At 32.8% G+C, this 23,492-nt stretch overlaps 1 protein-coding gene across 1 annotated transcript in view; it reads left to right on the top strand.

Annotated features, from left to right (window-relative positions):
* The window catches only part of LOC111064435 (palmitoleoyl-protein carboxylesterase NOTUM), a 57,365-nt gene that overhangs the window by 26,763 nt on the left and 7,110 nt on the right, over positions 1 to 23,492 (top strand). Inside the window, 8 exon segments of the mRNA XM_039433380.1 lie at positions 8,505 to 8,645; positions 11,165 to 11,265; positions 12,825 to 12,877; positions 13,879 to 13,974; positions 14,770 to 14,830; positions 16,762 to 16,923; positions 19,820 to 20,106; positions 22,508 to 22,646. Coding sequence (XP_039289314.1) covers positions 8,505 to 8,645; positions 11,165 to 11,265; positions 12,825 to 12,877; positions 13,879 to 13,974; positions 14,770 to 14,830; positions 16,762 to 16,923; positions 19,820 to 20,106; positions 22,508 to 22,646 — 1,040 coding nt within the window.

Here is a 23,492-nt window from a genome sequence, read left to right as displayed (position 1 = left end):
GGAGCCCCCTGGCTAGACGGATATGGCGAGCGAAGCGAGCCTGACGGCTAGTTATAACTAAATTGGAAATATTCACATTTTGAAGAATTACCGAAAAAACAACTCAATTTAAAAGCACAGCTGATCTTATGTTGGTCAATGGATCCTTGCGTAGCACGGGTTACCTGCTAGTCAAAAATACAGTAGCAGCACAGTATACCATACAGTACGGAACTTGGCTATACCCTGACGCCAAAATCCGCCATCTTGTTAGGAAGCGCCGCATTGTAATAGTATTGATGTAGGTTCGGATCACTTTAATGATCCGGATCAATTGATCTCGTTCACTGCCACGAGCCAATCAGAAGACCAGGATTGGAACTTCCCAGGTCACGTGACGTGTTTTGGTATTGGGGTCATGTAAAAAAGCATTGGTTTAGATAGGCGATTGATTACAAGTTCCTTTCTGTACTTATTCTGTGGTAGCACAACCGAGCCTTTACATCTGACATAAGGGTGGTGTAATCGGTAGCTTTTCTGTTTTTTTTTTTTTTAAGAAGTCGTTCACCACCTTTGTGATAGTAGGCCTACGTGACCAAAACACGGTCTCGTGAATTCGAATCTCCCACAATGCAGCAGGGTGTGGTTAATAGGATCGAAGTTACAGATGATCACTCACCGCTCAAAAGGGACGACAATAATTTGTTCAGGAAATGTCTCTCTTGTACCTCACTCTGTCTCTGTCACTCTCTCACTCGCGCGTCTCTCTTCCTTTCTCCATCACCCGCTTTCTCCCTCGAGAATATAATATATCCTTTCTCCATTCAATCAATCAATCAACAATAATCAATCAATCAATCAATCAATAATCCTTTATTGTCATAAAACACTAAGTGTTGTAACAAACGTCAATATACAATAAAATTAAAAACAGTCAAAATATTTTTAAAATAATAATAATATAGTCAAAGTAGTAATTTTGTAAAAAAAAATTTACAACTAAATTGGTAAATAGCAATTAACAACAGCAATTGATAAATAGTAGGTATTAAAACGGGATCCAACACAAGTCACAACAAAGCTGTTACAGTTAAACAAGAGAACACTGAAGCTATTCAAAAAATTCTCCAACAGAATAAAGACATCTTTCTGACATCATTCCTCTACGATATTTGGAAACGGAAGTCTAAATAAATAAATAAAGAGTCTTACTGTCTCCCTTGTACTGCACTCACTCACTCTATCTCCCTCTCTCACACTCACTCAATCTTTCTCTCTCTCTCACTCTCTCTCTTTCTCTCTTTCTCTGTTAATGAGGAGGATATTTTATATACTTCTTAGAGAATCGACAATTATTTTTTGTGTAGTTGAGAAGTTGATATTGTGGTAATTATTCATATTGAATGAAAAAGACTAAAAAATTGTCAAAAAACCACTGATTTTTTTTGCGGCTTCCCAATTGCTATCAATGCTGCATGCTAGTCGTTCAAGTTGTTGGTTATCCAGATAGTTATGACTACTGTATTTGTTACCTCGTCCTAGTAACTCTGTCTCTGAGGATGAAAATTGGACTTGTGAGAAATTAGCTACCCTATCAGCAAACTTGTGTTGATGTTGAATGATAGGCCTATTATTTAGTGTCGGATGTTGATCTTTGAGAAGTTTCTGCAGTTTTTTGTTTTGAGTGACTGTTTTCTCACTCAATCTCCTAAAAAGTTGTTCCCTACATTTGTTGTCTAGGAAATCCCACTCAGCCTTGTGCAGTTTGCTTGCCAGTTGTATGTGGAGAATATAAATGTAGAAAGATAAGCTAATCCCTTATTTTATACCAGTGACTGATCTCCTTCTTAATCCAAAATTTCTGGGCGGTTTTTATGCTCTTCTGTGCAATAGTAGAAGGTTGTTGGTACTATGCCACATACTTTGGTATAACGTTCAGTTTCAAGCATTGTCTATTGAAGAAAATGTTTCCTTTCTGCTACTCCATACTTGAGTTTCAATTTAAAATATAACTTCACTTGTTCAGCTTGACTTGAGATAAAAAATTGACATGAAATCAGTGGTTTTTTGACAATTTCTTAGTCTTTTTCATTCGACAATATTTGCTGAAACACCGCCGATTTATGAAGTTACATCACATTATTATATTATCGTTATTCTAATTGCATTCAATCTTCATTCTCATTGATTAATTATTTATACTTTGTAAAATTCGTTGAATAATTAGCATAACCGTCATTTAATGTGAATTAGTGTATGATCCAGTAAATATTGTAACATACGTAAATAAAGAGATCTAATCTAGTCTCTTTCTCACTCCAGAGTATATAACATGAATGTTATACTATAGTGAGGTCCACGTTACAATGGCAGAGTTCAATTGGCAATGGTATCTCTTCCTCGCTTTGCTCTGTTGCCAGATCGTCTTTTAACAATGTAGAATTAATAATTCATCAACAAATTATTTCATATAGATTATGAAACTATTCAAAAATATAATTCCTTGCTTGATAAAATATAATAATAATTGATTATTTTATACGAAAATGGATTAATATTACATCAATAAACCTCTATCAGCTACCGTCTATAGAAGGCATTGACAAGACTTGAGAGGAAAATAGTTTAATCTGATATCTGGTTATTGACGGTATAACGGTTAAGCAATTCGTCAACGATTGGCAACATTGTTTTCCTATCTTTCTCCACTCCTCTCTCCTCACTATATAAACTTCCTCGAGTGTATACATGAATGTAAAAAATCTGGTGTGGCGCACTCACACAACTTTCCTTGCCGTTATGAAAATTGATCACCTGACGCTAGTGTTCCCGCGCATCCTAAGTCTACAATTCAAAGATTTGAGCCAGCTGGTGACAGGGTAATAACGCTGGAGACACACGAGGTCTGCTATCTCTTCATAGTGAATCATTTAATAGAATCAACAGTTTGCGATTATTGTATAATCACATTTTCTCAAATTTCGAGCTTATTTTTAATTTTAGGTGAAAATGTTACTGAACATTAATTGTATAGATTCTCATTCTCAATCTATTCCACTCAAAATTTTTTCTGAAGCCTGATAATTAAGAATCTAAAATCAAACTTTGCATAGATGGGGCAGAGCTCCTGAAATTTTTACAGATATGAGACTTGTGGCAGTTGATAGAGCTTATCGATGACTATTTCAGGTATAACTTTAACCAAAATCGTTGGAGCCGTTCTCGAGAAAATCGCGAAAAACCCTGTTTTTGACAACATTTTCGTCATTTTAACCGCCATTTTGAATTGCATTTGATCGAAATTGTTCATGTCGGATCCTTATATTGTAAGGACCTTAAGTTCCAAATCTCAAGTCATTCCGTTAATTAAGAGGATACAGTGAGGATCGTCAAAGTTGTTCTCCTATCTTTCTCCACTTCCATTATAACGTGTACCTCAATATATAAACTTCCTCGAGTGTATACATGAATGTAAAAAACTTTTTACTTAGTGATCGCATCATTATTCAATGTATTTAATGCATCAATCATTTGTGAATCAGGGAATATTGGAATAATTTGAATGCACATTAATTTTAATCCACAATAATTTGAATGCGCAATAATTTGAATAATCTGAAAACACAGCAGAAAGCAGGAGGAAGGAATGAGGGAATGCACAACTGTAGGAAGTCAAGTCACTGCATTACTGTAAGAGTGTAGTAGAGTTATAGTAGAATCCAACTTGAGAATGCAGGAAGCCTCTCGAAAATATTGGGCAACAAGTTATGGGCTCTGGAGAGAGATGGAGTAGGAGATGAAGAGATAGGAGGTGAGAGAGTCTGAGAAAGAAAGAGTGAGGGTGAGTGAGTGTGTGTGAGAGTGTCAGAGTGAGAGAGGACACATCTAGGAAAGAAAGGAGAGAAAGAGATAGGAGGTGAGAGAGTTAGAGGAAGAGAGAGTGAATGTGAATGAGTTTGTGTGAGAGTGTCAGAGTTAGAGAGGACCCATCAAGGAAAGGAAGGAGAGGAAGAGATAGGAGGTGAGAGAGTCAGAGAAAGAGAGAGTGAGTGTGAATGAGTTTGTGTGAGAGTGTCAGAGTGAGAGAGGACACATCTAGGAAAGGAAGGAGAGAAAGAGATAGGTGGTGAGAGTGTGTGATAGAGAGAGGAAGCTTGGGAGAGAGTGAGTGTGTGTGAGAGTGTCAGAGAGGGTGATAGAGAGAGAGATTGAAAGTGAGTGAGAGAGGACCCATCAAGGAAAGGAAGGAGGGAAAGATATGGGAGGTGAGAGAGTGTGTTGCAGTGTGTGAGTAAGAGGGGAAGATAGAGTGAGATTTGAAGTGAGAGAGGTGACGAGGAAGGAACGGAGAGAAAGAGTGGTACATAAATCAGGTGATAAGTAGAGATGATGTTGGAGAAGGAAGAGGTTCTGGAGAAGCTGCAGTCAATAATTGTTCAGCGTACATTTTTTGGGAAATGGAACAGAGATGGAGAAGAAGGAGGTGACAAAGAAGAAGAAGAAGAAGAGAAAACGGAGTAGTAGGAAGGGAAAAGAAGAAAAAGGGAAAGAAAAGAAAAGGAGAAAGAAGACAGAAGAACATCACTAGAAAGAGTACACTACAACAGAGTTGAAGAAGATCATGTTTGAAAGAGGATAGAGGGGATCTAGGAATGAGAAGGGTAAGGAGGAGGAGAATAAGAAGAAGAAGAAGAAAAAAGGAGAATAAGAGAGAAGATGACGAGGAATGGAAAAAAGACAGAAGAAGAGGAGAGCAATCCAAACAAAGTACAAAACAATAACAGTGGAAAGATCATGTTTGGAAGAAAGAATATGAGAAAGACCAGGAAGAAGAATAAGAAGCCGAAGAAGAATAAGGAGACGAAGAAGAAGAAGATTTTTTTTCAATTATTATTAAAAAACAAGTTTTTTCTGGCTCTAAATTTTGTCAAATTACGCAAAAATGTTCCAATTAGTAGTGATTAGAGTGTAATATTTTTGTTTTTTATTCTGTTTTTGACCATCAAAATTTAAAATTCTTAGTCTTCGTTGTTTTTTTAGTGAAAATGGACTAAATTTTAGAAAAGTGAAACCATAACCCTATCTCGGACTTTTAAAACATTATCTAAATTTGGGAGAGAAATAGTACAAGGAGTATCCTTAGTTTTTCTCTCCAATCAGTGCTACTTTGTAAAAATTATAAATAAATAAATACAAATAAATAAATATGATGATGATGATAAGAGAGACATGAGCATCAATCGATAGTCTATAGTTCAAGAACAGAGTACTGAAACAGAGGAGAAAATAATATTTGGAAAAGAGAATGGAGGAAGAACCAAGAAGAATGAGAAGAAGATTGAGAGAGAAAAAAGATAAAGAAGGAGAATAAAAGGGAGTAGGAGGGAAGGATGAAGAAGAAGAAGAGAACGAAAACAGGAGAGGAGTGGAGCATTAATCCAATGAGTACAAAACATTATTCACTGAGAAGATCATATTTGGAAGAGGATAGCAGTGAAACCAGGAAGCAGGAAAAAGGAAGAGAAGATTGAGAGAAAAAAGAAGGAGAATAGGAGGGGAGAAAAAAAGAGAAGAAGAGAAGAGCAATCCAGTGAGTACAAAACAATAACAGTGAAGAAGAAATAAATATAAGGAAAACCAGAAGAAGAATAAGAAGAAGAAGAAGAAGAAGAAGAAGAAGAAGAACAACAACAACAACAACAACAACAACAACAAGAAAGTCGCCAGAAGAAAATCAATCGAAAAAATCTGGTGTGGCGCACTCACACAACTTTCCTTGCCGTTATGAAAATTGATCAACTGACGCTAGTGTTCACGCGCTTCTAAAGTCTACTATTTGTAGATCTAAGCCAGCTGGTGACAGGACAATAACGCTGCAAACACATGAAGTCTGTTATCTGTTCATAGTGAATGATTTTAATAGAATCAACAGTTGCCAACAGTTTATTCACAAGAAATGTTTATTGCCAATTGAATAATCACATTTTCTGGAATTTCGAGCTTATTTTCAATAGGTGAGAATGCTACTGAACATTAATTGTAGAGATTTTTATGCTCAATCTTTTCCACTTGAAATTTTTTGTTTAAATTGTATCTGAAGCCTGATAATTGAGAATCTAAAATCAAACTTTGCATAGATGGTGCAGTGCTCCTGAAATTTTTACATATATGAGACTTGTGGCAGTTGATAGAGCTTATCAATGACTTTTCTAGGTATGAATTTGATCAAAATAGTTGGAGCCGTTTTCGAGAAAATCACGAAAAACCCTGTTTTCGACAACATTTTCGCCATTTTGGCCGCTATCTTGAATTGCATTTGATCGAAAACGTTCGTGTCGGATCCTTATAGTGTAAGGACCTTAAGTTCCAAATTTCAAGTCGTTCCGTTGATTGGGAGATGAGATATCGTATACACAGACGCACATACACTCATACACACACATATCCAAAAACCACTTTTTTTGGACCCAGGGGTCCTTGAAACGTATAGAAATTTGGAAATTGGGGTACCTTAATTTTTTTCGGAAAGCAATACTTTCCTTATCTATGGTAATAGGGCAAGGGAAGTAAAAGTAGATAACAACAGAGTTGAAGAAGGTCATGTTTGGAAGAGAATAGAAGGAAAATCAGAAAGAAGAATGAGGAGAAGAAGAAGAAGAAGAAGAAGAAGAAGAAGAAGAAGAAGAGAAAGAAGGAAATAAGAGAGAGCCCTGAGGGGAACTGTTCTGAGTAGCGGCTAGCTACTTTGAAAAGCCAGGTCTGCCGTATAGTAGTGGGACATAGCATGGCATGGCATAGTGGAGCAGAGGTATCATTATATTGTGGCGGCAGGCTGAGAGGCCTTTGATGTCAGCCGCCTTGCAAATGAGCTGTAACCTGTAGCTAGGCCTTGCCTCCAACCACAGAGCAAGGCCACACTACAGGTGTCACACCTGGATATCATAGAAATGTAGCAGGATTTTATTCTGATGACAGTTTCTGTCATTTTGATGACGTCTTGACATTCAATTGGATGCTTCCTGTGGTGTCATGTAGGAGAAGGTTTAGGTACTATACCTAGAAGTTTATAGGTACTTCAATAGCAGATAACCTGAGATTTGCACTGGGAAAAATTTGGTGTTGTGAAATGTAATTTCCCCATGTCCAGGAACATAATAATTATTTGTGCAACTAGTGCGTAAAGTGACAGTTTTCTGCACCGAAAGAAACGTTTACGCCCGAGCCGTAGGCGAGGGCGGAATGGCTTCTTGAGTGCAGCAGAGGAACTTTGCTCACGTATTTCACATTAAACTTTTCCTACAGTTACCATTGAATATGAGAAGTGGTTGATTAAATGATTATGGGTAAAATGATGGCTGAAATCCATCAAATGTTTGTCTGTATAATTTTGTTATTAGTAACAACTTAAATTTTAAACTTGATAATCCAATTGAAAATTAATAAACGATAATTATTCTAATTAAAAATAAAATTAATCCAATTATATGAAAATTTGAATAATTTTGAGTGAATCGTAATTTCTAAATAATTTTTCAACCAATCAATTTATGAATGAAAAAATATTATTTGAAATAATGAATAATTAATAATATTCAAAATGTATAATTTAATAAGTTCTCATCTTTATTCATTTGAAAATCAGGAAAAATATAGATAGAACAAATTCGCATTCAAAATACACGCCAACAATGTCAACAGCTGATTGGGATGGCTGCAAGATTATACTCAAAGTATTAAGAGTACGCAAAGTAGTACTTTGCGCACTAGAGCGGAAAAGTGATTCTTTTCGTTCTGTAATCAGTGCAGGAATGTTCACTTTTCAAGGTAACTGTAGGAAAAAAATATTAATTGTTGTAAAAATTACTTGGATAATTTTTTATCACGGTTGACAATTCTCAGCAAAAGAATAGTATATTTCGCACCTAGAGCAGAAAATGAGATTTCTCCGGCCCGAAATTGGTTTTCAAGTCCGAGGCCGTAGGCCGAGGACTAGAAAAGATTGAGAGCTGGAAAAACATTTTTGCCCGTGGTGCGAACGCTATTTTTCGCCATACACAAGAATAAACAATATATGAGAATAGTTGTTTACTAGGCACTTCCGAAAGCAGAAGTGGAAGGTGATAGCTCTAGCAAATCTGAGGTAATCTGAATATCAGGAAACTGTCCAAGTATTTTTATTTTTTATTCTGATTTGTCTAAATAACCTAAAAGTCTATTCAATTATGTGGGAGGTTGAGTTCATACTTTTTAATTCTTTCAAATGACAATAATATGATATTATTATAAATGTTTTAACTATTGTACTGAACGTTAACTTGTTAAACGTTGATCAGACGTGATGATGGATCGAGATATTTTATATCCCGTGAAAGCTAATTCTTTAATTATTATAGGTAGATAATATTTGGGTTCCAAGACACTATACCTTATTAACAAGAATTCGAGTCGATTCGACATCTAAACAGAATCCCGGTATAATTTATCTACTATAATAATAATCATTGTTGTTGTTGTGTATGTTTCAGGTATGCATAGTGTTTCTACTGGGTACATACCACATAGAGCAGACAGGGGCAAACCATGGCAAAGATGGTAACAACGTTGTCAATTTACCAAGCATACCAGCCGCTCCAACACCGCACCATACAATCAACAAACTTTTAAAGGTCCGTATAAATTTGAACGTATTTTTGTCATTACATGAGTTGAAGGGAGTAAATAAATGAATAAAATTGGAGTTGGCTGATTTAACACTTGATTTTAACACTAGATTCAGATTTAGCACTAAGCCAGCGTTATCCCACTTAGCTGTGAAGTAAAATGGTCTACAGTGATGAATAAATTCATTTTTTATCATTGAGCAGAAGAGAATGTTATCAATTGCAAACTATATTATCATATTTTTTATTTATACATTAAACAATAATTAAATCAATTTAAACATTAGTAAATGTCTATCTATATCCCTTTACATTTTAACAGCTCAAATTCAATATTCAACTGACATAAAATTACAATCAAGAAAACAAAATACTATTATTATTATTATCAAACGAAAATCCAAATTAAATGCTGTAAATCACCCCAAAGACATCTGCTACTGCAAATATTGACAACAGGGTAAACAGCTAGATGGAAATTCGATGAGCGCTATTATTCAAAAAAACTGGTTTTTGGGTATTGGTTTGTGTGTGTGTGTGTGTGGTGTGTGTGTGTGTGTGTGTGTGTGTGTGGTGTGTGTGTGTGTGTGTGTGTGTGTGTGTGTGTGGTGTGTGTGGTGTGTGTGTGTGTGTGTGTGTGTGTGTGTGTGTGTGTGTGTGTGTGTGTGTGGTGTGTGTGTGTGTGTGTTGTGTGTGTGTGTGTGTGTGTGTGTGTGGTGTGGTGTGTGTGTGTGTGTGTGTGTGTGGTGTGTGTGTGTGTGTGTGTGTGTGTGGTGTGTGTGTGTGGTGTGTGTGTGTGTGTGTGTGTTGTGTGTGGTGTGTGTGTGTGTGTGTGTGTGTGTGTGGTGTGTGTGTGTGTGGTGTGTGTGTGTGTGTGTGTGTGTGTGTTGTGTGTGTGTGTGTGTGTGTGGTGTGTGTGTTGTGTGTGTGTGTGTGTGTGTGTGTTGTGTGTGTGTGTGTGTGGTGTGTGTGTGTGTGTGTGTGTGTGTGTGTGTGTGTGTGTGTGGTGTGTGTGTTGTGTGTGGTGTGGTGTGTGTGTGTGTGTGTGTGGTGTGTGTGTGTGTGTGTGTGGTGTGTGTGTGTGGTGTGTGTGGTGTGTGTGTGTGTGTGTGTGTGTGTGTGTGGTGTGTGTGTGTGTGTGGTGTGTGTGTGTGTGTGGTGTGTGTGTGGTGTGTGTGTGGTGTGTGGTGTGTGTGTGTGTGTGGTGTGGTGTGTGTGTTGTGTGTGTGGTGTGTGTGTGTGTGTGTGTGTGGTGTGTGTGTGTGTGTGTGTGTGTGTGTGTGTGGTGTGTGTGTGTGTGTGTGTGGTGTGTGTGTGTGTGATTTTCTCGGGAACAGCTCCAACGATTTTGATCAAATTCATACCTAAAATGGTCATCGATAAGCTCAATCAACTGCCACAAGTCCCATATCTGTAAAAATATCAGGAGCTCCGCCTCATCAATGCAGATAGATTCCCAATTATCAGGCTTCAGATACAATTGAAACAAAAAAAATCAAGTGGAGTAGATTGAGCAGCCAAACATTATAGAATATTCTACATTATTGGAAACTAAAATAAGAAATATTCACATATTAAATAAATAATTTTGAAGAAGTACAGTAAAACAATTTCTGTGCTCTATCGTTTCTCAACATTAACGTTATACATACAATAACGATGGGAGATATTACCATTAATATTCATGAATGATTTTCATATTTGTGAGGGAGTGATAAATTATAGTTTATGAAGCAAAAAAAAATTGAAAAGAAGACATGTATTTATGAATTTGAAATATATATTATGTATTCAGGTCTACGGTACTTATTTTTATTTATAAAATAACATTATGCCGGTAGTACCCTTTTTTTAAGTTTAATTATTTTTTTGTGTTTTTAATCGACTAATTTATAATGAAAGCTTTTCAAAAAAAAGGTAGAATAATATTACTTTAGAAACGTTAAATATGGAATTGTAATGCACAACTAATCTGATTCTCTGATTGATTTTTCTAAATATTTTGATATTTTCAAAGATTATTCAATTGCTTGTTTTTGAATTTTTTTAGTTGATAGAAAGTTGTGCATTGAAGCAGGAAGAGCTGCAGAATTTATCTATCTGAATCGAATTGAATTCAAATTAAATTAAAGTAATTTATAACGATGTAGTTGTTGTTTTATAAAATCATTTCACTTGTACTGTAAGGGCTACTTGATTAAAATTATTTAAAACAATATAAAAACATGAAGTAGCGTTTGTTTTTAAAGTTTAAAATGTTTTAAATAATAATACTGAGCGTGATGCCCACATAAGCTCTTAAGCTTGTGCGTTGGCAATGAATGATAGGGATGATGATGAGAGATGACGACTACTTTTTAGGTAGTCGGAACCGACGGCTTATCGTCTCCTCCAAAAGACGAGGTGGCCGTATCTATGTGATTGTGCTGTGGTCAGAAACTTTAAACTTTCAAAATAAAAGGGTATGTTCATGTTTACTTTATGTTATATTGTTTTTAATAATTGTTTGTTTTAATTTGTTGTAGCTGATGGAGAGTTGTGCAGTGAAGGAGGAGCAGCAACAGAGATCCCTGCAGCTGATGTCTCTGACGACGAATGTCACTTGTAATGATGGCTCCCCTGCTGGGTGAGATTTCTTCAGGTCAATTCATTTCTATTCGAAAAATTTTCAAATACTATTTTCTGGGCCCAGTATAAAGTACAAAAGCAGTGATGTGTGATTTCTTAACTTAATATAAGACAACACAATTTACTTCTCATCAAAATTTAGTACAGGCTCAGCCTAGTTTTTCCTCCATGGTCATGATTCTATTATGATTATAGTGTTTTGTACTAGAAATGAATAAATATATAGGTAAAATCAGGCTGCTATTCAACAAATATTAGAGAATTTTATTGAATTTTCCAAGAGCTTTGTAACGTGAGAATATTAAGGTAATTCAACAAATTACCAATCAACACTCACTGATTATTTTCTGGTCGATTTCTCAAAATTACTAACATTACTTGGATTTGAAATATTCATCTTCAAAAATCAGGCTACTAATTTGAATCAATTTTATGAAAAAATGTATGACATTCTACTAAATTTCTCAAGAGCTTTGTAATTCATCTTCAAAAATCAGCCTACTAATTTGAATTAATTTTATGAAAAAATGTATGACATTCTACTAAATTTCTCAAAAGCTTTGTAACTTGAGAGTCTTTAGATAATTTTATTTATCGAATAATAATATATTGATTAATTCTCTTGTTAATTGCTCAAAAGCACTGTTAATTGAATTATCCATCTTCCAAAATAATAGGGTACTAATTTGAATTATTAATCTATTGAAAAAATGTATAACATTCTACTAAATTTTCCAAGAGCTTTATAACTCCATAGTCTTTAGATAAATTTTATTCATCCAAATTTAATAATATTTTCAATTTTTTCAATATATCAATCGATCCACTTGTTGATTTCGCGAAAGCACTGTTACTTGAAATTGGAATATCTATCTTTCGAAAATTTGAATTTCTAGAAAAAATTTATGATTTTATAAACTTAATAATTCAACAGTAATATCAGTTGTAATCATACTTATAAGTAACTAATATGAAATTACTTGTGCTATATAATAATAAGAGGTGTTCTGTATAATTAAATTTAAAAGAATAGGACATTGATATTCTCAATTGTTTTACAAATAGTACAACATATCTTTATATACAACCAAATTTTTAAATAAAAAATATTCACCCAACACTCGAAATAATAGAAAATGGAGCTAATATTTAAGTTTGAACTCAGCTCTCTACTTATTGATACATCTGCCGATTCACAGTAGGTACTTATTGATACCTACATCATATCATATAATATTATTGCAGTACCTCTTTTGATTATACCTTCGCTTTCTTTCGGAATTATTGATTTCTATCAGAATTTCTGAAATATTCTAGAAATACTGATTTCTGAGGTTTTGGATTTCTGAATTCTGAGGATTGAGGCTTTCAATACTTACTTGTAAAATGAATGCAGATCAACTTTGGAATACTAGCCTATAATGTTGAAAAAAATAGAATCTTTTGAATAATTGAGTGTTTTAATGTTGGATATTAATATCTGATCTATTGTTTTCCTGCCATAATTTAAGACAAATGACAAAGTCTAACAAATTTTAATAATTTTAAAATTTACAGGTACTACTTCAGAAGATCATCAAGTTCCAAGCATTGGATTATATTCCTCGAAGGTAAAACTATAATTCTATCGAAACTTAATAATAATTATCATCCTCAGCCTGACAAATACTCATCAATATTCATCACAGAATATCAAGTCCTACTGTACTTATTTTATTCCCAAATTTCCATGAACCTTTATCCATTCAATTATCAACAAAAAAAAACAGATCAAAATTCAACTTCGATTCACATCTCTATTTTGAATTATTGGAGCGCGAAGTTAATTTGTAGATAATATATTGTATTCACTGTATAATCGACGAGATAATAGGAGAGATTCACATTATAATAAAGTCATTGGAAATTATAGGATGACATTGCATAGTCATTGCATAGAATGAAAAAGTCATTGCAATAATAGGATAAGTTAACACTGAAAATGATAATTCATTTTGACACTGGGATGATGGAATAAATACCTACTAGAGTACTAGAGACTAGCCGTGTCAGGAATGAAATAATATACTAGTGATCCTATTATATAAAGCGAGCAATTTCTGTAGTTTCATATCTGGTTATTTATATTTATATCTGGTTATTTATATTTATATCTGGCTATTTATGTTCGACGGATCTCGAAAACAGTTCTCACGATTTTCACGAAATTTGGAACATAGTAGGTTTATGATATAAAAATTCGATTGCACTAGGTCTCATCCTTGGGAAAACTCGCTGAACCATATTAAAAGGATAATTCATCCTTGGCTGAAACAGCTGAGACTTCGTCGTCTGTGGATGGTAAAAAGTGAGCGAGTGATTCTGTGGAAAATCAAAATATTGCATCCCCGAAATTCATAAGTTGACGTATAGCCAACTGTAAAATATAAACACGATCATTTTAGAGAATTGTGTTCTGTTTATCAATAAATAAAAATAACGAGCGAGGCTCGGTGCCCCGATAATTGTGTAATTAAACAGGCTATATACCGTAGACATAATATAGTAACTCTTGAGTATTAATAATCTTTATATTTAAATATAACTAATATTTTTATTTTTTTCTTAATAGGTGGCTGGTACTGCTATGACCAGAGAAGCTGTCACTTACGCTGGTTGCGCATGCGTCATTTGATGTCATCACATCAGTGGCCCCACGTCAGACATGGTAGGTAAGTTTTACTCCAGAACTTATCTCTAGTTCCAACTTAGTTTTAAATATTTCTGTGTTTAAGTAAACGTAATATTATCATTTATTTACTTACAAAGGCAACTCTTCACAAAGTATTTTGAGCCCAGGTTATGATGAGGGGATGAATACAGTAGAAACGTTTCTATTTATGATGATTTCATGAATAATGGATTGAGATGTGTTTAATCCCATGAATTATTCAATTAATTATTTTAATAAGGCCACTCAAATTGATCGATTTTTATATTAATTAATAGCTAGAACCCTTTCCATACTTTTTCACACAAATACTAGTGATCTCTAATCCCTTTTAAACCCTAATCCCTAATCCCTTTTTGGTAGAGAGTTAGTGGGGAGGATATTTTTAATATTCTTTCCGAAGAATGGACATTGATATGTCCAAAGCTCAGTATAATTATCTATAGTTATTATATGACAAATTACTTTTTCATATCATATACAGTTCAATAATTATTTTCTTAGTCTATATTATGTAAATTCATCTATAATTTTGCTGTATTGTAAGCTATTGTATATAAGTAAGTGTATAAGCCAGTATATATTGTAATCTACATAAATAAAGTACTCAATCATTCAATTAATCCCTATATAAATTGAACATATCAATTATATTTTGAAGAGTTTGTATAACTGATTGAAAATCATATTCTTATTTGTATTGATTTGAGGCTTTTTATAAATTGATAATATTCATTTCGTTGCAACGTGATTAGTGAAAGTTTCCTTATTTGATTCATTAATTTTTTCTAGTGGGTGGCATACTATCATCAGATCCCGAGGAGAATCCCCATTGGTGGAATGCAAATCATGTGTGAGTATAGAAAAAATCAAATAAAACTAAGAATCAGTTGAAATAATTCATGAAGAAATTAAATTTGGAACGACAGTGAGCCTTCCTGTAACCAATTTCTTCTCAATTTTTCTTTGTTACAAATTTCCAACCTAATATAGGCCGACAATTTAATTCCAATACTCAATTAAGTCTCAGGTATGTGATAAAATATAGTTGATGGCAGTTTATTTTAAAGAACTTATCTATCTCAACTTTATTCCTGAGTTGAGGAAAAAGAAAGCAATCCTAGTCAATCCTGTTTATCAGATTTAATCGAGTACCTAGTTTTTAATAATCAATAATTCATCATCTCATTCTATTATTTCCCCCCTGTACTGATTAGTAAACTATTATTAATCCCATATTCATTAATTTTTTCCAAAGGATTATTATTTTCCTTTTTATTTAGATATCTATACTGTATATGTTTATAATAATTAGTTTATCAATATGATTTTAATTTTTTGTGTATGTTTTTCTTCTAAGTTAATATAAATCTTTATAACATTTGTATTGTGTAACTTGTGTTAAGGAGGCAAGTTTTAGGTTTCTACTTGTTTGCCTCTAGATATTTTTTGCATGAAGATAAATAAATGAATCTATGGATAATGATTATGACAGTAGCCTTACTATTTATTGGAAAACTATAAATTAAAAAATGATATAATCTATGTGAAACAACTTTCATGAGTTGAAGGTATATTTGATATAGAAGGTATAGTTATATTATAATGTGACCTCCAGAGTAGTGGACTCTACTCCATAAATTAAATATGATTTTTCCAATTTCAAAGTTCTATTACAATTATAAATTATGTAATGTTGTATTGTACCATGCATAATTATTGTAATATTCTATGTAATCCAAATTTGAGACAGACAGAGCTAAATAGACGAAATGCAATGTAACCAAGTCTTAAAATATATTAAATATTTATTCTCCTCCCTACCACACAGGTATTACCATAATTCACGTCAGTAATATTCAATTCAGTTTATTTCCAAAAAACATAACTTAATACACGAATAAGAAAATACAATATACAACATATTTTGGAATCCCCCTACTAGACTATCCATCTGTGTGTAGGGGGGGAGTTCCACTTTATACATAATAAGCTCAATCTGCTCATAGAAGTAAATAATAGAGAATACACTTATATTATGGATGTATTATTAATATTCTGATTATAAAATAGATAATATATTGTGCTGATGTATATTTAAGAATGAGTATGTAGGAATAAGTATACTTAATACATTGATTGATTAAAAGAATAAAGAAGAAAAAAAAACAATATTTTATTAAAGACCGCAGTGGCAGGGATTCCAGAAATTCTCAGAAGAGAGAATGGAAAAAAGCATAAACCAGAAAGGCAAAACAGTCAAATCGGTTAAAACAATGATAAAATAAATACCAATCAATTGTCTTGAAACCTTGAAGTCGTGTTGATCACCAAGCATAACGATATAAATTGAAGTTCAGTTATTCATGAAAACTTCTTTCTTGGAAGTGATTATGCAATTTTCATGCAATAATGTTCACTTTTCCTGAGATTTTTGTCATGAAAGATTGCAATAATTTTGTCTGTGATGTAAATTGAATTAGAATTCTCTATTCTGAAATTGGTGAATACAGTATGTAACTCTCTCTTGTTAGTAGTTATTTATATTTTATGCAATAATAATGTTCATCTTTCCCATAATTCTTGTTATTAATGACATAAATTTTTTTTGTGATGTAGATTTAATTGGAATTTTCTTCTAATATTGGTAATTATATCATTTCGAATTCTTACAGTTTTGTACCATGCTGCACAATCAGTTTTCTTTTTAATTGATAATTATGTAGCCTAATTTTTAATATTTTCTTCTATTATTGGTAATTATATCATTTCTAATTTTTACAGTTTTGTACCATACTGCACAAGTGACTCATGGAGTGGCCAATCACATGTTAAGCCTGATAGCAAATTCTCGTTTCAAGGGGCTTTAATTGTGGATCAAGTTGTCAGGGACTTACTAAGTATGGGACTTGAAAACGGATCATCACTGCTATTGGCTGGAAGCAGGTAACTTGATCTACAAATACCAATAAGTATCAATTTCACAAAATATTTTACAAAATAAGATACTTTATTAATAAAACAATATTGAAGCTTGAAGTACCCTTTATTATTTAAAATATTACAACGACTAGTTTCATCCATAACTTAGGTCATGACTATACTATAGTTGAAATTAACTTGAAAATGACCTAAGTTATGGTAAAAACTATTTGTTGTAATATTTTAAATAATAAAGAGTACTTCAAGCTTCAATATTGTTTTATTAATTTGTAAAAGTACCCCATTCAATGGAAGTGTTTTTATAATACTTAACTTATATTAAAAAAACTGTTATTATATAAATAACTGTTATAAAAATAATCACACGGGATTGAACAGCTTAACTGAACTGTAAACTTTTAATATCCTATTGTAGCTTAACAGAGTTTTGAGCTAGGTTAATTGTTAAAGCTCATTAACAATGTTGTAACTTCAGAGTTTTATTGAATTCATTTATTTATTAGGTTAGCAAAAACAATACAATGATCGGAAAAGGAAAAACAGGCTATTGCCCAAAACTTCTTCAATTTCCTAATTTATTGAGTTTCAAATTGTCCAAATATTATAATAATAATTTCTCTGGATGTTGGACGACACATCCAGAGGAGTTTATTCATAAATTCATACATACATTACATATTTTTTTTCATACATTTTCAATAATATAACAATATTCAGGGATTACAAAATAATACCTCACTATATAATATATGTGTCGAGTAATAATGTCGAGTAAAAAATTTAATAGTAATAATGATAGTGAAAACAAGATGGATAACCAGCAACGCACAGCTTATTAATGTTGATATAGATATTTAGGATAATTATAATTGCTTTTTTTTCTGATTGTCACATCTTTGTACTGTTTTCTGTGTATTGGTGAAATAAATTTAATTGAATTGAAATTGACAACTATAACTATGCTGTAGAAGGAGGTGGTGAAAGAGAATTGGCAACCCTGCCGTCCTGACAGTTCCACTATTTATCTCTACCTGCTGAGAAGGTTCAAGTCCACTGTAGACATTAATGTATTACATTAATGTGTAATTCTCTAAAATACAATATTTACTGTGTTATGGGGCTCTAGTAAGCCTACTCATGTCTCAAAAATATTTATACTTCAAAAGAAAGCAATTAGATACATTTGTAATGTTGATATGAGGACTTATTGTAAACTTTTTTTACAAATTTGGGAATATTAACTGTCTATCTTTGTATATCTTAATTAGTGTTAGTTATATGTACATATTAATCTGAATATTTTCAAATCGAATAGTGAATATCATAGATATGAAACCGAAAATAGGATTAATATCAGAGTTCAACAGCTCAGGTTCACTACAAAAAGTTTTTATACTTCAAACGAAAGCAATTAGATTGATTTGTAATGTTGATATGAGGACTTATTGTAAACTATTTTCACAAATTTGGGAATATTAACTGCCTATTCTATGTATGTCTTATTAAATTTAGTGTTAGTTATGTACATATTAATCTGAATATTTTCAAATCAAATCGTGACTATCATAGATATGAAACCGGAAATAGGATTAATATCAGAGTTCAACAGCTCAGGTTCACTACAAAACATTTTTATACTTCAAAAAAAGCAATTAGATTGATTTGTAATGTTGATATGAGGACTTATTGTAAACTTTTTTCACAAATTTGGGAATATTAACTGTCTATTCTTTGTATGCCTTATTTAGTGTTAGTTATGTACGTATTAATCTGAATACTTTCAAATCAAATAGTGACTATCATAGATATGAAACCAGAAATTGGATTAATATAAGAGTTCAACAGCTCAGGTTCACTACAAAAATCTTCTGTACACATCTGTCAAACTTTACAATTCCTTACCACTAGAAATCAAAAGTCATTGCCTCTCGCATTCTTTGGAAGTAAATTGAAAACTGTATTGAAAGCTGAAAGTTTATATAGCATACATTTTATGTGATTGACTGGACCAAATATTTCTGGGCTAATATAATTATGTATTAGCTAGTGCCTGATCAATGCATTGTTAACAATGTCTATGATAATAAATAATATCGGGGCACCGAGCTTCGCTCGTTATTTATTTATTGACTTTTGATAAACAGAACACAATTCTTTAAAATGATTGGGGAAGTACTAACAGCACAGCCCAAAACTGCTTCTTTCCCGAATTTTGATTCATACACTATAAATAGTCCAGAAAGTAGGTTATTTATTATGTTCCATACACTTGAATTCAGGTTCAATTTTCTGTTCAAACATTTGAAAACAAAAAAATTATAATTTAGATTATATACAAACCATATTGAATAACAAAATAACACTCACTAATCACTTGAAATCGTCAAATAATGATCAACTTTGAAAATTATTATATACTCTAGTTTAGGAGGATTATCATGTCTTGTCAACAAATCAGATGTTGATCATATCGATCAAATTGTCTAGCTAGATAAAATTTCTCGCTGATTGATTATGATTACACAGCTGGAAATAATTCTGTCTCTCCCACACAGGCACATGCATCTTCTGTTATCGAGAGACGACGAAATTATCATCTGTTTTCCAACGATGAATTATCCTTTTAATGTCGTTCAGCGAGTTTTCCAAAGAATGAGACCTAGTGCAATCGAATCTTTATATCATAAACCTATTATGTTCCAAATTTCGTGAAAATCGTTGGAGCCGTTTTCGAGATCCGTAAAACATAAATAACCAGATATATAAATACAGAAACTGCTAGCCTAATATAATAGGATTATTATATTATTCAATCATTTGAAAATGTATTATATTTTTGAAGCAGTGTTTAATATATTTACTTGTAATAATTTAAATTCTGTGTTTACTTATTCCACAGTGCAGGAGGCACAGGAGTAATGCTAAACCTGGAATTTGTGCAACGTATAGTCAAAGCGAGGCAGCCACACATATCCGTGTACGGCGTGTCGGACTCCGGCTGGTTCCTGGACCGCACGCCGTTCCTGGACCGCACGGACGTGTCGCACGTGCCGGACGTGCCAGCTGACGGTGTGAAACGTGGATACGGCATGTGGCGGGGACGCGTGCCGCATAGTTGCAAGAAACACTACCCTAGTGAACCGTGGAGGTGTTACTTTGGGTACAGGCTGTATCCTACTTTGACCGGTAAATTGAAATTTATTCTTAAAATGCATGAATTCAGGGTATTTTATTTTATGTAAAAAATGGAATTATAGTACCCTTTGAAATTAATAAAATGATAAAATGAAAATACAAATTATAACATCTAGTTTCAGTGTTATTTTTATAGCCTGACGATAGTGTGAACACTTTTGTTATAATTTGATTGTATGGTATGAGATGTGGTACAATATCAAAGTCTTATTCTTTCAATTACTGTTGTTATAATTTGTATTCTTAATTTTATTTATTATTAATTATTCATTGATTTCTTATTTTATTAATTCCAAAGGGTACGGTACTATAATCCTATTAGATTTATTCATTAGTTTATTCTATTAATTTATCACCCTATTGTATCCAAGTGCTATATCATACGATCACACTGAACAATCAATGGGAAAATGAGTGGGATTTTTTACTAGTTGTTTTATTGAGTTGGAAAACCTAATGAGTCCTTGCTAGAAGAACTAATGATTTTTTATTCCAATTCATTCCAACTAGCCCTTCTCTAGTGATTATTCATGTTTATTCAATCAGAAATTCACAACTTTCAAAAGAGTATCACGTACATGCTCACGCCTAAAAGGGTTCCAATTCTAATTTATAGAACAGTCCAAATATAGCTGGGTTATGTCTCACTCCAACATTTTTCAATTACACACTCCAATTCACAATAATTTAAAACACACAAAGATAATTTGGAGCTTGAAGTCTTCGAACAGTAGAAGAAGTAGTCTACAGATGGAATTAAATAGAAAATGCATTTAAATTCAATTTTAATTCCATCTGTAACTGGTTGGCCGCTGTGGCTTTGCATAAAATGAACGCTGCTATCCAGAGATTGTCAGTTTGGTGTAAGGGCAAGCATTCCTGACTGGCAATTGGGAGGAACCGGGTTCGATTCCCGGGCTGGCAACTATTTTTTGGATAGTAGTAGTTCTCGTCGAATTTCCATCTAGCTGTTAACCCTGTTGTCAAGGTCTTCGGGGTGATTTGCAGCATTTACTTAGGATTTTCGTTAAATAATAATTAAAGAAGTAGTCTACTTTGATGGTCCACTAGATTTCTTGTTGCTAAAAGTCATGTGCCTACACACTTCCATTAATGGGAATTCTACTGCGATGATTGTAATGGGGGGACTGACTTTACTCAAATACATATCCTCAGATACGGTAGCATATTATCTCAAATTAGATACAATAAACAACAATGGAGAAAGATTTATTCGTAAAATTCATAAAATTTATCATATTTTGCCTCAAAAAATGAATATTCTATTTCACTGCTATCGAACGGTGACACTTATAATATAAGTAGGTATAATGAATATATTATATTTCACTGCTATTGGCTTCTACCTGAAGGTAACAATAAAATATTAAATGTGAACAAATTTTTGTAATTTCACAGTCATACCGCTGCCTCATTTGATAAAAAATAAATCAGTGTGCATATTATATTTCTGTGGTTAATTGAAAATTGACCTGATTTGAATATACCACATAATATCGTTTTTATTTCACCTTAATATGGAGAAATTCCATAATATCTCTGTTCATAGTGTAAATTTTACTGAAGAATGATTTTTGGAACATAGTAGATCTTGCTAATGACAATAGATTTTTTCAAATACAAATTAATAAGGATAGATATAGAGCTATTCTATGTTTTCTGACATTACTGTAGGCCTTCACAATAATTTCACAAAGAGCTATTCTATGTTCTCTGACATTACTGTAGGCCTTTACAATAATTTCATTTCAATAAATCGTATCAAGTAAAATACTAAGAAATTGTCAAAAACCACAGATTTATTGATAGTTAGAAAACCCGGTTTCGGTTATTTACACCATTGTCAATCTCTTATAAACTGTTTATAAGAGATTGACAATGGAGTAACAACCGAAACCGGTCTTCCTAACTATCAATAAATCTGTGTTTTTTGACAATTTCTTAGTATTTTATTTAATATGAATAATTACCACAATATCAACTTCTCAACTACACAAAAAGTGACAATAAATCATGTTCATTTTAACTTAATAATACAAAATTATTCAGTTTTGTTAAAGAATAATTGTTCATCAATTTTCCAGCTAGAGTTCTGTTCTCTGACGTTACTCTATACAATTATTCCATGATTTAATTATGTTCATCATTATTTAGTTTTGATAGTCCAATCATTTGCACTAAACATGTAGAAGACACACTATAAGAAGTTTCTGAAACTAAATATTGTATGTAATTGTAAACTAATATTTCTAAATGTATCTAATATTAATCTGTATATTGTATCTAATAATATAATAAATGTATCTGTAATTGATTTAGTAGTTTAAATTTTTGGGGGAAATAAACATTTAATTTATTATTTTTATTATAGCACCACTATTCGTGTTCCAATGGCTGTTTGACGAGGCCCAGATGACTGCAGACAATGTTGGCACTCCTGTCACGAAGCAACAGTGGGACTATATACACAAAATGGGGGACAGTCTCAGGCACACCTTCCGAAATGTCAAGTGAGTAATATCCTAAAGATGGTATGAGAAGATACCCCAAATCCCAGGGTATTGGGCAGGGCGTTTATGTGTTCCAAGTTTCATTGTCAACTCCAGCCGGTACCGGTAGTCCTAGTAGTTGGTTTTGGTGAAGCTATGTGGCGCTGGTATAGTCACTCATACTGTGCCGTTCTTACACACTCACCTTAAAAAAAAAACAGTATAATAATATTCAATAGAGTCGACAATAATTGGCTTGAGTTAACAATAAATTGGCTTTGAATTTGAAACATGAACTACCAAGGCTGTAATACTATAATGGAATATCTTCTTATGCTATATTTTCTGTATAGTACAGTAAATATTAGGCTGAACTACTTTTCCAAACAATTTCTAAAAAATTACTGAAATTTATTATTTATTTGTACATTTCTGTAAATTTCTTCCTGGCGGTGTTTATGCTTCATGATGCACTTGAAATTACAATACAGTATTATCTATTAAAATATAAAGTTCTCCAATATTGCTTTCAATTATCTATTGATAAGAACTCGTTTTTCAAGAGCTCAACACAAAACTTGGAGAAGAAAATAAACTTACAAACTGAATACCATAAAAAAACTCACTCACTGAATACCGTAATAAAACTTGGTTGCAGAACAAATTTTACAAAGATAACAATAATTTGAATTTTGTCACTTGGTTGCACAAATTTTGTTAACTTTTAATCTAGTTTGATTCAGAGAAGTCAATCAGAGGCTTCTTCCTTCTTCTCAAAAAACCATTCTCTGATTAGTTCTCGTGGAATTTGATCAAGATTAAAATTTTGATAAGCCTTTGTGCAACTTGGCTAGTGACTTTTGGAAC

This window comes from Nilaparvata lugens, chromosome 7 (genome assembly GCF_014356525.2).
Source record: "Nilaparvata lugens isolate BPH chromosome 7, ASM1435652v1, whole genome shotgun sequence".
Lineage (NCBI taxonomy): Eukaryota > Metazoa > Arthropoda > Insecta > Hemiptera > Delphacidae > Nilaparvata > Nilaparvata lugens.
Note: the sequence above shows the minus strand (reverse complement) of the source record. Positions and strands in the feature narration are given on the sequence as shown.